The sequence below is a fragment of the Canis lupus genome, chromosome 1 (assembly GCF_011100685.1).
Source record: "Canis lupus familiaris isolate Mischka breed German Shepherd chromosome 1, alternate assembly UU_Cfam_GSD_1.0, whole genome shotgun sequence".
In the NCBI taxonomy this organism is placed as follows: Eukaryota; Metazoa; Chordata; class Mammalia; order Carnivora; family Canidae; genus Canis; species Canis lupus.
In genome coordinates, this window is record NC_049222.1 from 97686962 (window position 1) to 97702192 (window position 15231).

A 15231-nucleotide genomic window follows, 5' to 3' on the forward strand; every position below is an offset into this window, starting at 1 on the left:
ATCATGGGATCTCTCCATGAGCCATGATCCTGTACCGGAGATGTGCAGCAGTGGGTGCGGGGCCATTCCTGCCTCTGGCTCTGCCTCTCGGAAGCCCCACCTGTCCACCTGCAGACGCTGGCCCACAGCACCTGTGTCCACAGTGTGCCGTGGCCACTGAGGGTATGGGACCCATTGATGCCACTTGGATTGCTCCAAGAAGGTGTGTCCCTATTAGTGGTATATAAACTGTCCACCTCCTTTGCCTGGCCCAGAGTGGATGCCCGCAAGCCTTCTCTGGGAAGGAACCAGATAGCCAGTGTCTAGGGGTCCCCGGCCACACAGACTGTTGTAGCTGCCCGCTGTGCCCACCCTAGGCAGTGCCTCAGCAAGCGGGCATGGCTGCGCTCCAAACAAACTTTATTTATGGACAAGAGAATTTGGATTTAATTTAATTTTTATGTGTTGTTAAATAGTATTCTTTTTTTGATTTTTTCCCCCCTAATCATTTAAAGATGTGAACACCATTCTGTGACATCAAGAGGAGCCCAAGAAGACATGATTTCTAAACAGAATAGGGCAGCCTGGGTGGAATCCCGACAGAAAAAGGACATTAGGGAAAACCTGAGGAAATCTGAATGAAGGGTGGACTTTGGTTAATAATAAAATATCAACATAAAAAATATATCAACATAGGCTCGTTAATTGTGACCAGTAAAATATCAACATAGGTTCATTAATTGTGAGAAATTAGCACGAGCTATGCTAATGTGGGATATTAATAACAGGAGAGGGTATGGGACATATGGGGGTTCCATTTTGTCTTTGCAATTTCTTTTGTAAATTAAAAACTGTTTTAAAATACAACATTTATTAAAAAACAACAATGGGATGCCTGGGTGGCTCAGAGGTTGATTGTCTGCCTTTGGCTCAGGACGTGATCCTGGGGTCCTGGGATCGAGTCCCACATGGGGCTCCCTGCAGGGAGGAGGCTGCTTCTCCCTCTGCATGTCTCTGTCTTTCTCTGAGTCTCTCATGAATAAATAAATAAAATCTTAAAAAAAAATTCAAGGGTCCCAAAATAGCTGAAAGCAACTTGGAAAAGAAGAGCAACGTTAAAGGACTTGTGCTTCACAGTTTCAAACTTACTACAAACCTGCAGTGGTCAAGAGGGTGTCATGCTTGAGGAAGGAAGACACAGATTGATAGAATTGGGAAATCAGAAATAAATCCTTGTGATCACGGGCAATAGGTTTTCAATAAGGGAGCCAAGACAATCCAGCGGGGAAAGAATAGGCTTTTTAACAAATGGTGCGGGGACGACTGGACATCCATATGCAAAGAATGAAGTTGGACCCTTAGCTAACACCCTATACAAAAATCAACTTAACTCAGTCATGATCCCAGGGACCCATGTTGGGCTCCCTGCAGGGAGTCTGCTTCTCCCTCTGCATGTGTCTCTGCCTGTTTCTCTATGTCTCTCATGAAAAAATGAATAAAATATTTTAAAAAATAAAGAACTATAACAGCATTTTTAGCTTATGGATATATGAAAACAGATGGCGAGCTGATTTTGGCCTGAGAGAGCTGGAGCTGGTCAAGTCCTGGTGTAAAGAATACATTGGACCACTCTACCCGACAGTGTGGTAGACCAGAAAGCCTTCCTGATTCCAGTTGGTGAAAACAGCTCAAAGTAATGATTCATGATAAGACATAATCCTAAATCAGTCAACAATCTGGAAACAAAGCATGATGGCTCATTTTCTGTCAACCCAGCAAGGCTATGGTATGCAGATATCTGGTCAACCACTACCCTAGATGCTACCGTGAAGGTATTTGGTAGATATGAATAACATTTACAGTTGGTTGAGCATGAGTAATGGACATCGCCTTGGAAACATGGGTGGGCCTCCTCCAACCAGTTGATGGCCTTAAGAGCAGAAACCCATTTCCCGCAAAAGAAGAATTCTGCCTCAAGACTGCAGCGTCAGCTCCTCTGTGAGTTTGCAGCCTTCCCATAGACTTCAGACTCACCAGCCCCTGTGACCACATGAGCCAATTCCTCACGGCATGCTTCCGTGTGTCTACCTATCTAGGTATACTGTGTATTTGTGTGTGTATTGGACATGCAGACCTCTTGGTTCTGTTCTTCTGAGGAAATCTGATTACACAATGTCAGGAATGGTCAGGACAAGAGACGGTTGAAATGAGGACTGCACCTAGCTCTCTTCTTGAGGGCGTTTGCTGGACCAGGTGTAAGGTCTAATAAGAGAGCCTCCCACACGGAGCTAGGATCCTAAAAGTCTGCTCTGAGGATGGAGAGGCGGCATTGGAATGAACCTTCACCAGCACTTGGCGAATACAAAGAGAATTGCCTGCATTCACTCGGGATGAGAGAAGAAACCTCCCCCACCGTTCTAACCACAAGCCAGCATTCTTCAGCCTGGAGCCACACTTGGATGGCCCCAAATGCCTGGAATTTATTTTTGACAGAGTCTCCACGCAACCGTGCTCTCAGGCAACAAGTGGGGGAAAACACTCACAATCTCTCTGGGGAAATCTAAACTCTATCCTGGACATGTGAACACTCGCATCCTTGAAGTTAGGGAGAGAAGGGGAAGAGTTGTCGGTTAGAATTTGCTTAGCGAGAGAAATAAGTGGTCCTGAGTGGGATCCGGCAGCAGCAAGAGCAGGTGCAGACAGATCCCTGAAGTCTTCCAGTCTGGAACCTTAGGCACAGGATACAGAGTAACTACGATGAATATGTTTAAATAAAGTAAAAAGAAGTTTGGAAATGGAATGATGAACGAGAGACTGTAGGATGATCAAAGTGTCCGGACCTTCTAACTGATGCCAACGCTACTTGCCTCTCGGTCCCCAAGGCCACGTGCCCACTCCACACGCGGCTGCTCCGGGTGTCGACAGGTCCCTGACCTCGTGGAGTTGGGTGTCCTCGGCTGTAAAATGGGGAACTGGAAATCTTTTCCTTTCACCTGTGGAAGGGCTGTGACTTACAAGGTCAGTGTCCTGTGCACCTGGCTCATGTTTCCTGAAGTTGAGTTTTCGAGGTCGGATGTGGGTCCTGAGATGACGTCTGAGTGGAACAAAGGACCCAGAGCCCGGGGGGAACCCAGAGCGGTCTGGCAAGGGAGGAGGCCTGCCTCAGGTCATCAGCTCCACCAGGCACACGTTGCCAGTGCCCAGGAGGAACGGAGGGTCTCAGGTCAGCAGCTCTCAGGCACATGGGGATGGTGGTCACCCCGAGGGCCAAGGCCTCACTGCTCCAAACCTTGCTACCCTGCCATTTGTTGAGGGAGTGGACCTGGTGGGGGCTGAATCCTGTGTCCCCAAACTCACCTGTAGTGGGATGGGCATCTGGAGGGGATCTTTGAGGGGTGATTAGGGTAAGACGAGGTCATGTGGCTGCGGCCACGATGAGATTCATGCCCTTAGGAAAAGAGACACCAGAGCCTGCTCTCCCCTCTCCACCACATGAGGACACAGCTAGGGGCCCTGTCTGAAAGTGGGGTGAGATCTCACGGGGTCCCCCCACCCCATACTGGCCTCCACAACCATGAGCGATGAATGCCCGTGTCCATACTGGCAGGTCCTCAAGTGGTTGGGAAGGAGGGGTTCCTATGGAACCCAGTGCTCAGTCCCCACCCCCTGGGCTTACCCCAACTAGCACGGCCTTGTGTCCTGGGCTTCGCCAGCCCAGTGAGGGTGTGATTTGCTGGGTGTTGAGTGTTGCAGTTGGAGCAAGATTAGAACAGCTGGCTGCCACACTGAGCAAGCAGCAGGGAGTTTCAGGGCTGAGATGCAGCAAAGCCATTCGGGGAGGTGGGTGCCAGACAGCCAGGACCACCTCCTGGGCTCTTCTAGCTGGGCAGGGCCACGTGCTGCATTACGTTCTCAATCCCTGTTTCAGCCCACGACAGCCACCTTGGTGCTATTGGAAATGTCCTCCATTCACATGCAGAGCCCATGACCTAAAGAAAAGGGAATTGAGAAACTCGGACTGCTTTAAGGAAGAATCACTTACAAGGATAAAACTGATCCCCCCACAAATAAAACATTCAATCAAAATTGGCTTGATGGAAGATTCTGGATTCCGATCAGGATTCTGATGAAATGTTACAATCTGCCAGAATATAATTTCGCAGACATTGAAAAGGAAACTTCAAAAATATTTTGATTTGCTTCATTTGGGGTTTTCTAAATATTTAATGTTTAAAATCTTTCAGATTATTGATTCAAAATGATATTTATTTCCTACAACTTATGTTTGGTTTATATTTGGCATTTATAAACATTCAACAAAACCGGTTTCATGTGGCATTTGGTAATGTTGGTAATTGCTATTATTGTTTTTCCTTAGAATTCTGGGCTTTAAGTCACAGGGGAAGGTGAAAAGGAAGTCCAGTGTGATCCGGAGGGCGGAGAAGCTCAGAGGCAACCCTAGGAAGTGTCCACCCTCCCCCCTCCCACGGAGATGGCCTCTAACAGTTTCTGCTAAATTCTTTGTGAGGACAGGAGAGAAATGGGCCTAAATTAAATCTCAATATTCCAGCCAGCCCCACCGCTCAGGCTAACAGCATCTCAAAGTGCAGATAACTCGCTGATGCTCACGGGTCCCCCTTAGCAACTGGGTTGCCATGGAAACACAGTGTAACTCGCTGAGAGGGAGCAAGCAAGAGCTGCAGGAGTTTGCAGGAATTTCTCATTGAAATAATTACAGTAGTTCTCAGTGTGTTTAAGAAATGAATGCACCATGACTTTTTTTTTTCCATTTTCCTTTTCAAAGCATGTTTGTGACAAGTCTTGCTTCCAAAGCATTCAGCTCAAAAGCTTACTATTTTAAACCTTAATAATGTTGTATTTTTTAAAGCCCTATTTGGGAGGCACTTGGTGGTCAATTATTTGTTCTAGGATACAGAATTTCATATGCATTTAAATATTTGTCCAGACATGAAAATGCCAGGGAAGAGCCGCTTGTATACCCAAGAGGCAGAAAGGGTGTGGGCACAACCCGTTTGAATGACAGGGTCATTACAGATTTGACCTGGTTTTGTGTTAATTGAATGATTATGTGCCATTCATGCTTTTTGTTCAATATTATTTATAATGCATTATCATCTATTTGGGTTGGATCGTAGCTACGGTGTAGCTAGTACTGAGCCTTCCCGAATGTGTGATCTTTTGGGAAAATTCTAGGGCTGCTATGAGAGATTTTGCTTCTATTTAGAACACATTATGTGCTTTTCCGAATCAGAACTAGTAAATTGTTCTTAACGATTCTGATTCTTGGTATCAAGGGCCTGCCTTTTATTTTAAAAAGTAGTCTCTTATTCTGGTGAAAAATAGATATGCGTTCCTGATAGAACTGTTAGAAATCATAGGGAAAAAGATTATAGAAAAGCACAGAGACAAACAGAAAGATTCCCCAGAAATCTCGCCTCTGAGAGAGACTCATGCTCAAGGTTTGGCATCCTTCCTTGAAGTCTTTATTTTTAGGCGTTCGGGTTGTTTTTCAGTTTAGTGATTGTGGTCAGAACAGTATTTAGGAGACATGCATTCAACCTACGAAGCAAAAAAAAAAAAAAAAAAAAAAAAAAGCTAGGCTCTTCAGCTGAGAAGAAAATCCAAAGCACAAACCATGCAGGTTATTTGACATACAGAGAGGTTAATTCTTAACTGGAGGAAGATGGTACTCCGTGGAGAAATTAATTAGAGTGTTCACTATGGAAACACTATTTTAAAATCGATGCTGGCTGTTATGTTAACTTCGGAAGGCGATTTTCCAGGGACCTTGTGCCTGGGGAGGTGGTTGCAGGCTGAGCTGTGCTCAGGCTGGCTGGGGTCGGTTCCCCGCTCTGCCTGGGTTGACACTGAACCAGGAGTCCTGGTGCATCTCCACGCTCGTTTCTTGACTTGTAGTCTTCAACTATTCTGATGTAAAAATGTCCAGATTTCTAAGGCAGAGGACCTTAGAACCAATACATTGTATATTAAGATACTATATATTATATTAATTATATATTAAGACTTAACTATACATTAAGACTGTAGTGAGTAAAGCATGTAACAAGGTAATACTAGTGCCATTTACACTCTGTGAAGAAAATACAATTCGATCGAAATGCTCCACCATCTAGGGATCCTGGGTGTGGGTTTTTTGTTCATTACATTAACCACAGCACAGCTAACTGGTGGCGGATCCGGAGCACCAGAGGTCAAGGGTGCCATGTCCACTGGCTTCTGGGAGTTTCAATGGGCTCTGTCATCAGAATACAAGCCACAGAACACAAAATAAGGAGACCCCCAATCTAGAAACCAAGGCTTAGGAGAGAGCCCCACAAATCAGATAGTGACAAACTTTCACTGGATTAATAAGATCCTGGGTTCCTTTTTCTTTGAAGACACTTTGGAAACGGATTGCATTGCTATGGACATTTTATAGAAAAAAATTATTTACACAGCACTACCTGCTGCAAACAAAGTGCTTCAGGCCACCTGTTCTTGCCCTGTGCTTACCAGCGACAAGACAAGAGAGGAATTAATATATGCATTTTTTTTATTATGGTACACTATACATGACACAAAATCTGTCATTTTAACCATTTTTAAGTATACAATTAAGTGGCAGTTAAGTATATCCACAATATTGTGTGTCCATCGTCACCAACTGTCTGTTTTCAGGACATTTTTATCATCCCACACATAACCTCCAACCCATTACAACTAAGTCCCACGCCCTCTTGCCCCAGTCCCCGCACCCATATTCTACTCTCTGAAGATGAGTCCTCTAGAGACCACATGTAGGTGGAGTTGTAGAATATTTATCGTTTTGTGACCGGCTTACATCACTGAGCCTAATGTCCTCAGGGTTCATCCATGTTGGAGCAGGTGCCAGAATGTCCTTCCTCTTTTCAGGCTGAATAATATTTCATTATACAGATGTGCCACATTTTCTTTATCCGCTCCTCCACTGAGGCACATGTGGGTGCTCCTATCCTCTGGCTATCGTGAGTAATGCTGCTATGAACATGGTCATGCAAACATCTGCTACAGTCCATGCTTTCAATTCTTTGGGGGTATACACCCAGCAGTGGAAGTGTAGGGTCACAATAGGAAATCCTGCTTAATTTGCAGGGGAACCACCTACTGATATCTCCCCAGACATGCAGGAGGTTTCCCACTTCTCCATCCTTACCAACCTTGTAATCTCCCTTTTAAAATATTTTTTTTTGTTGATAATGGCTGTCCTAACGGGTGTGAATTACTCTACTGGGTAATTGGAGCAGAGAACCAATCAGCACGGTGGCTTCACTCCTGGGACCACCGGTCACTTCTGCTGGGGACTGTGCGCCCTGCAGGAGAGGGAGTGCGGGGGGCTGATAGATGCTACTCTGAGGGTGCACATCACCTCTGGTCTCACCCTTGGCTCCTCAGGTGAGGCCTCCCCACCTTTTCTAAACACTGTGTGCTTTACTGATTTCATGAGACCCATGAGGAAAGACAAACAGAATCAGTTGGTAATTCTGAGATGTTTACACCAAAATGATTCAGCCTTTTATTTATTTTTTAATTAATTTATTTGAGAAAGAAAGAGAGGAGCACAAGCAGGGGGTAGGGGCAGAGGGAGAGGGAGAAGCAGGCTCCCCGTTGAGCAGGGAGACCGACATGAGGCTGGATTCCAGGAATCTAGGCTCATGACCTGAGCTGAAGGCAGGTGCCCCAGTATGCCCCATTTTGTTTTATTTATTTTTTAGAAAATATTTTACTTTATTTTGAAAGACTTTGTTTATCTATTTGACAGAGAGAGAGTGCAGGAGCAGGGGGAGGAGCAGAGGGAGAGGGAGAAGCAGGATCCTCATTGAACAGGGAGCCCCATGTGTTCAACCCCAGGAGCCTGAGATCATGACTTGAGCCAAAGGCAGATGCTTAACCTACTGAGCCCCCCAGATGCCCCCAGTAAGCTCTCTTTTGCTAAAATTGCAGATCCTTTCCTTTGCTGGATACCCACTGTTTGGCTGTTATGAATAACGATGCTGTGAACATCTGTGAACGTACAGCTTCATTTTTCTGGGGCAGATTCTGGGGAGTGGGCTTGCTGGTGGGCGCAGAAGCTGTGAGTAACCTTGGGAGAAACCAGCCGGCTTCGGCTGCACCAGCGAGTGCTCTTGCCTGATTAATTTTCTGTCTGCCTGCATGCCCTCCGCCTCAGCGAGCAGTGGTGCCCCGCCCTGAGGATGACGGGCATGGGAGGCCCCGGGAGTGGCCCAAAGAGGAGCTGGGCAGGTGACTGGCTGAACTACCCGGACCGAGGGCCCCGAAACCAGCCACCTGCCGTGGCGGGCGCTCACTGTGCAGAAGGACGGTCATCGGAAATTTCATCCCATAGGCCATTAGCTTCCATCTCTGGAGACCTATTTTGCAGCCAGGTCCCCTTGGCAGGACCATGATGCCACAAAACTCCAAATCAGAGGTTTTAGGGAGCATGCTTTTTTTCCTGGTGGGGTTTCTGATTACGGCACTCAATCCACAAGCCTGCGGGCGAAGTGAGGTGGGCATGGAGCTCTGGAAGGCATGTTAGGAGAATGGCAGCTCCCCTTCCCTCTGCCTACTTCCCACGTGGCCCAGCAATGAGGGGCCCCTCCACCTGCTCCCTCCCTCCCTTTCTTGGTATCTTGTCTTCTTTCACACATGCAAACCTTATGCCTTTGAGGATATTTTTCACAGCAGAGCTGGAGCCTCTATGTTGTTTCTCCCATTTGTTTCAATCCCATTTCACGTTACAAGCACACCCTGCTCTTGCTGTGGAGGTTGCAGAGTTGCGTCCTCTGACTGCACCTACCCTGCTGATCCCACCCCTTGGGCTCTGTCATGGGCTCCCACCTTGAGCTCTTGAGCCTGGAAGGGAAGTGGCCTCTGATCCCTGATCTGTGACCAGTAGCAGGCACACGCTTCAGTCCCTGCCCCCACATCTCCGCCTGGTGTATGTGTGGCTTCCAGGCTCTACCCCCGACCCCCAGCCCCAGGGTCAGTGAGCACCCAGATTCCTGGACAATCTTGCACAAGGAAGAGCTGTTAGGGCTTCTTAGACTCTAGCGTGGCTCAGATCCTTACCCTATGATCATGGTGATAATGATGATAGTAATTGTCGGGCTCAGGCTGAATTATGCAAGAAGGGTTTCCAGGGGAATATTAGCTGGTGAGGGAGAGGGGGATGTAGCCAGGGTCCCCAAAATTGTCACCTGGGTTTCTTCTCGGTCAGGGAACTTGCAGGCAAAACAAACCAGCTCTATGTGATGTGTCAAATTTGTTTTTTAAAAATTAGCTATTGTTGTATTAGAGTACAAATATTAAATGATAAAAATTTCTGAGAGTGCTACTTAACTCCATCTCAAAAGAGATCAATTATATTTTGCTTTTCAATGATACCCACTCAGGCAACAAGTTGCTTTGACTAGTAGCTCATGACTGCTGGGAATTCCACTCTAGAAGAAAATACCCTCTATTGCCAGCTGAACGTCTTTATCGATAAACTGCATATATTTTCAAATTATAGTGCGATATTTATACAGAGACTAAAATGTAAATCGTTCACTTGTAAGATTAATATATAAATAATATTTACCAAAACTGCTTTGAGAAATGTGGCTTAATGACTCAAATTCAGTAAAAGATTAGTCTCTTAAGAACATTTCTTTCACACTAATAGGAGAGAATCCAAACATTCTGTGAATAGAAAGTCCCACATTTCTTGGTGTGTCCTGGGGAGTCTAATATTCTATACTTAGATCTGGAGAAGTGGTCCATGAAGGAGCTCATGGCTGAGCCCGGCACGTAAAGCTCGAGGAACCCCAGTGCAGGGAGGGGCTCCCTGCACCCAGTGGCTTCACTGATGGTCGGGTGGGGGTGGGGGTGGGCAGGGCCACCTGGCAGCTGGGAGGCCCGCCTGGAGAGGGGGGTTCAGCGGTGCTCTGAGGCCCAGGCCCAGGCCCACCTGGAGAGGGGGGTTCAGCGGTGCTCTGAGGCCCAGGCCCAGGCCTGGAGAGGGGAGTTCAATGGTGCTCTGAGGCCCAGGCCCAGGCTCACCTGGAGAGGGGGTTTCAGCGGTGCTCTGAGGCCCAGGCCCAGGCCTGGAGAGCGGAGTTCAGCGGTGCTCTGAGGTCCAGGCCCAGGCCCACCTGGAGAGGGGGGTTCAGCAGTGCTCTGAGGCCCAGGCCCAGGCCCACCTGGAGAGGGGGTTCAGTGGTGCTCTGAGGCCCAGGCCCAGGCCTGGAGAGGGGGGTTCAGCGGTGCTCTGAGGCCCAGGCTCAGGCCCACCTGGAGAGGGGGGTTCAGTGGTGCTCTGAAGCCCAGGCCCAGGCCTGGAGAGCGGAGTTCAGTGGTGCTCTGAGGCCCAGGCCCAGGCCTGGAGAGCGGAGTTCAGCAGTGCTCTGAGGTACAGGCCCAGGCCCACCTGGAGAGGGGGGTTCAGCAGTGCTCTGAGGGCCAGGCCCAGGCCCACCTGGAGAGGGGGGTTCTGCAGTGCTCTGAGGCCCAGGCCCAGGCCCATCTGGAGAGGGGGGTTCAGCAGTGCTCTGAGGCCCAGGCCCAGGCCCATCTGGAGAGGGGTGTTCAGCGGTGCTCTGAGGCCCAGGCCCAGGCCTGGAGAGGGGGGTTCAGCAGTGCTCTGAGGCCCAAGCCCAGGCCTGGAGAGGGGGGTTCAGCGGTGCTCTGAGGCCCAGGCCCAGGCCCACCTGGAGAGGGGGGTTCAGTGGTGCTCTGAGGCCCAGGCCCAGGCCTGGAGAGGGGGGTTCAGTGGTGCTCTGAAGCCCAAGCCCAGGCCTGGAGAGGGGGGTTCAGCGGGGCTCTGAGGCCCAAGCCCAGGCCTGGAGAGGGGGGTTCAGCGGTGCTCTGAGGCCCAGGCCCAGGCCCACCTGGAGAGGGGGGTTCAGCAGTGCTCTGAGGCCCAGGCCCAGGCCCACCTGGAGAGGGGTGTTCAGTGGTGCTCTGAGGCCCAGGCCCAGGCCCACCTGGAGAGGGGTGTTCAACGGTGCTCTGAGGCCCAGTCCCAGGCTCACCTGGAGAGCGGAGTTCAGCGGTGCTCTGAGGCCAAGGCCCAGTCCCAGGCCCACCTGGAGAGCGGAGTTCAGTGGTGCTCTGAGGCCCAGGCCCAGGCCTGGAGAGGGGGGTTCAGTGGTGCTCTGAGGCCCAAGCCCAGGCCTGGAGAGGGGGGTTCAGTGGTGCTCTGAGGCCCAGGCCCAGGCCCACCTGGAGAGCGGAGTTCAGCGGTGCTCTGAGGCCCAGGCCCAGGCCTGGAGAGGGGGGTTCAGCGGTGCTCTGAGGCCCAAGCCCAGGCCCACCTGGAGAGGGGGGTTCAGTGGTGCTCTGAGGCCCAGGCCCAGGCCCACCTGGAGAGGGGGGTTCAGCAGTGCTCTGAGGCCCAGGCCCAGGCCCACCTGGAGAGGGGAGTTCAGCGGTGCTTTGAGGCCCAGGCCCAGGCCCTGGCCTGGAGAGGGGGGTTCAGTGGTCCTCTGAGGCCCAGGCCCAGGCCCACCTGGAGAGGGGTGTTCAGCGGTGCTCTGAGGCCCAGGCCCAGGCCGGGAGAGGGGGGTTCAGCGATGCTCTGACGCCCAGGCCCAGGCCCAGGCCTTGAGAGGGGGGTTCAGTGGTGTCTGAGGCCCAGGCCCAGGCCTGGAGAGGGGGGTTCAGTGGTGCCCTGAGGCCCAGGCCCACTCCTGGGGAGGGACCACCGGGGCTCGGCTCTTGGTCTCCAAGCAGGTTAGGAGAAGCTCCCGGGGGTGTGGTGGCTCCCATGACCTCTTGCAGGGGCTTCACCACTTCTGGCACCCTTGCTGTCCCCGTCTCTGGCCGTGGGGGCCCGGCTCTGGCTCCGTTCAGGTCTCGAGCCACAGGAGTCAGCTCCTTCACCGTGGAGTCGGGCCGCACCTTGCTGTGAGCGGCCGCAGGGCCGGGAACCTTCACCGGCCCTTCCTCCCGCCGGGCGTTCTCCAGAGACTTCCCGACCAGCGCACACTCCTTCTTGGCCGCGTAAAGCTTGTCAACGAGTTGGCATTTCTCCTCGATCTGCTCAGCCCGAGTGTCCGCGAGCCACCTCTCGCGTCTTCTGTAAAGCCGACTTCTAAGGGCCCGGATGAGCCGGAGCGTCAAGAAGAGACCCGTCAAGACGCCGACGATGGGCAGACACGCCTCGGTCTCCGCCGGCGGCTGTGAGGGGAGCCGTGGACACAGGGCCCTGGGCAGCAGCGTCGCCACCACCTGGCCCAGCTGCCCGAGGAGCAGCCCCACGCCACGCTGCGGAGGACGGCCGCCCCTCCATGGCACCGCCCCACGCAGGGTCCGCCCGGTCACCGTGGGGCCCGCAGCCACCACACAGCCCACGGAACCCCCAACATTCCACCCGGAACCCAGCCGGCAACGGCTCGCTCATAGGTCAGTCACCTGGCGGGTGGTGGGAGGCGATCTACAAATAAAATGTGCCCCCCCCGTTACTCTGGGATGGCCGTTCTTCCTCACCTCCTTGTCTATGTTTTTGTATCAATTTAAAATTAAAATATAGTGAAGATGCCAAACTTAAGTGTATGACTTGACAAATTTTTGAAATGTATCACCCCCTACATTTTCCAAAAACTCTTTCAATGTACAAACTATACTCGTCAACACAGAACGGAGCCCGCTAACATTTCAATTGGAGTGCGACCAGCCTGGGCACAGGCAGCCTGCTTTTTGTTTGTTTTTGTTTTTGTTTTTAGTGTTAGAGGTAGAGTTCAGTGACTCATCAGTTGTATATAACATCCAATGCTCATCACATCACATGCTCTCCTTACTGCCCATCACCCTGTTACTCCATCCCCCACCCACCTCCCCTCCAGCGACCCTGTTTGTTTCCTAGAGTTAAGAGTCTCTTATGATTTGCCTCCCTCTCAGTTCACTTTGTTTTATTTTTCTTTCCTTTCCCCTGTATTTGTCTGTTTTGTCTCTTAAACTCCACATGAGTGAAATCATACAATTGTCTTTCTCTGACCGACTTATTTCACTTAGCATTATACTCTCTACTTCTATTCAACATCATTGCAAAAGGCAAGATTTCATCCTTTTTGATGGCTGAGTGATGTTCCACTGTAGGTATACACCACATCTTCTTTATCCATCCATCTGTTGATGGACACCTGGGCTCTTTCCATGATTTGGTTATTGAGGACATTGACTGGCAGCCTGTTTTAATGTCAATGAAATACCTCTAGTTTGTGTTGACTGAACATCCTGGTGAGGCAAATCACAATATGCACTTTGATAGCTATTTCTTGCTCAGAGTAATGTTTTTGAGATCCACATGTTTTTATTCAAATGAGCAGTTCATCTTGTTTTTTAAGGCTGAGTAATTTGTCCTTGTAAGAATATATCACAAGATATCCATTCTCTTAATAATGAACATTTGGGTTCATTCAAGTATTCTATATGAATGAAGATATTGTCAATACTTATGCTCATGTCTTTTTTTTTAATAAATCAATTTTTTTTTCATTTGCCCCAGGTGAAGAATATCTGGGGGTAGAAGTAGTGGTGGAAATATGCTAAATTCTCTTTTATTTTGAAACTGAGTACTTGAGGTATAACTTATGTCATCCATCCACGTCCTTAGTACACATTCTTTGATTCTTTTCTTTGTACAGAATTGTGTCTCAGTCACAATCTCATCTTGGGACAATTCTGCTGCCATGGAAAGATCCCTCCATCTTTCCAGCATTGGTTCCATTTGACACAGTCTGCCCATCTGTCTTTGAGATATATCCATCACTTCAATTCCAGAGCGACACACTCTGCTGTGTTTATAGTTGTGTGTTTCTATTGTTGTTGTTGTTGTTGTTGTTGTGTGTACTCCTCTGGCCCCACTGGCCTTTCCTTCTATGTCTCCTATACTGGTTTCTGTTTTTCTCCCAATCCTTTCAGCATCAGTTTTCACCCAGGATTTAGTCATGGAACCACTTTCCTTCCTTAGCATCTCATCGCCTTTCTAATCTCATCGGTGTGGTGGCTTTAACATCAAACTGTCCTAACTTATATGATCATTCATCCTTTTCATACAGCCCAGACTCACACCCACCCAGCTGCCTCCACGGCATCTCCATGGAGCATCTGTTGTGCCAGAACCCAACTAGACGTCCCCTCGAACCTGTTGTCCCTCATCTCTCCCTTCCTGTGACACAGCTCCATCCTGACAGGGCAGCACTGAGGTCACCCAGGAGCTGCTCCTCACTCATTGGAGCTTCAGAAACTCTGGGTGGTGACACCAGCCCTCTGTGGGGTGACAAATCTATCAGAGGATTCTTGAGTCTGAGACCCCTGGATGGATGTAGTGTGGCCGCTGGTGGCTTTGCTTCTCAGCCTTGAGACCATGGAGGCCATCTGGGGTTCTAGCTGTCTTCATATCAATGTCCCTGTATCATCATTGAGTCTCCACATGAAGAAGTAATACACAGAATTCATATGCATAAATATTGAACCAACATAGGCTGTATGAGTTGTCAGTATATCTAATTATGTAATTGGATACAAATCTAATTTGTACAAAACATAAGACATAATGCATCCATGGTAAAGAGCAATAATACATATAATTAATGTATAAATATACAAATATAGGCTATATATTTATCTGTAAATCATAATGCATATCTGCATGAAGGGAACAGTATCTATAATTAGCATAATCAATATTATACCAATATAGGTCATATATATTAATATATATGTTTACACATATATAATTATGTGTAAATCATAATGAATAATGTAGTAGATAATATGTAAATAATGACGTAACATAATGTAACTAATATCATACATAATTTATATATGCTAAAATATTTTTGAAAATGATTAAGAGGGTAAACATTTGTAATATAGTGAAACCCATGCAGAGCTTGGCAGAAAAAAATCTAAATTAAAAATAGCCCAAACTGGGTGGCTCAATGAAGTATCTGCCTTAGGCTCAGGTCATAATCCCAGAGTCCTGGGATTGAGTCCCACATGGGGCTCCCTGGTCAGCAGAGGGATTGCTCTGCTCATCCCACTTGTGCTCTCGCTCTTAAATAAATAAATAAATAAAATCCTTAAAAAAATAGCCAAAACAATCATGTGAGCCCCAAAAGATGAGTCTGAGGTTCCAAGCGGAGCCTCTGAGGGAAAGGCATGAGCAAGCTCTGCTGAGGCTCAGGTACACAAGCTGACCACCGCCAT

The 15231-nt window shown here is 48.9% G+C and overlaps 1 protein-coding gene and 1 long non-coding RNA gene across 2 annotated transcripts; both read right to left on the reverse strand.

The window, feature by feature from the left end:
• Positions 1-9751: 9751 nt before the first annotated feature.
• On the reverse strand, positions 9752-11222 carry LOC119870857. Its single transcript, XR_005354338.1, has 2 exons — positions 10496-11222; positions 9752-10220 (listed from the first exon to the last, which is right to left on the reverse strand). It is a non-coding gene; the product is annotated as an uncharacterized LOC119870857 (long non-coding RNA).
• Positions 11223-11311: 89 nt separating this feature from the next.
• Positions 11312-15231, reverse strand: LOC111098877. Its single transcript, XM_038525513.1, has 3 exons — positions 15223-15231; positions 11689-12285; positions 11312-11645 (listed from the first exon to the last, which is right to left on the reverse strand). The coding sequence occupies exons 1-3, from the start codon at positions 15229-15231 to the stop codon at positions 11586-11588; spliced, it is 666 nt and encodes a 221-aa protein (XP_038381441.1). The 3' UTR covers positions 11312-11585.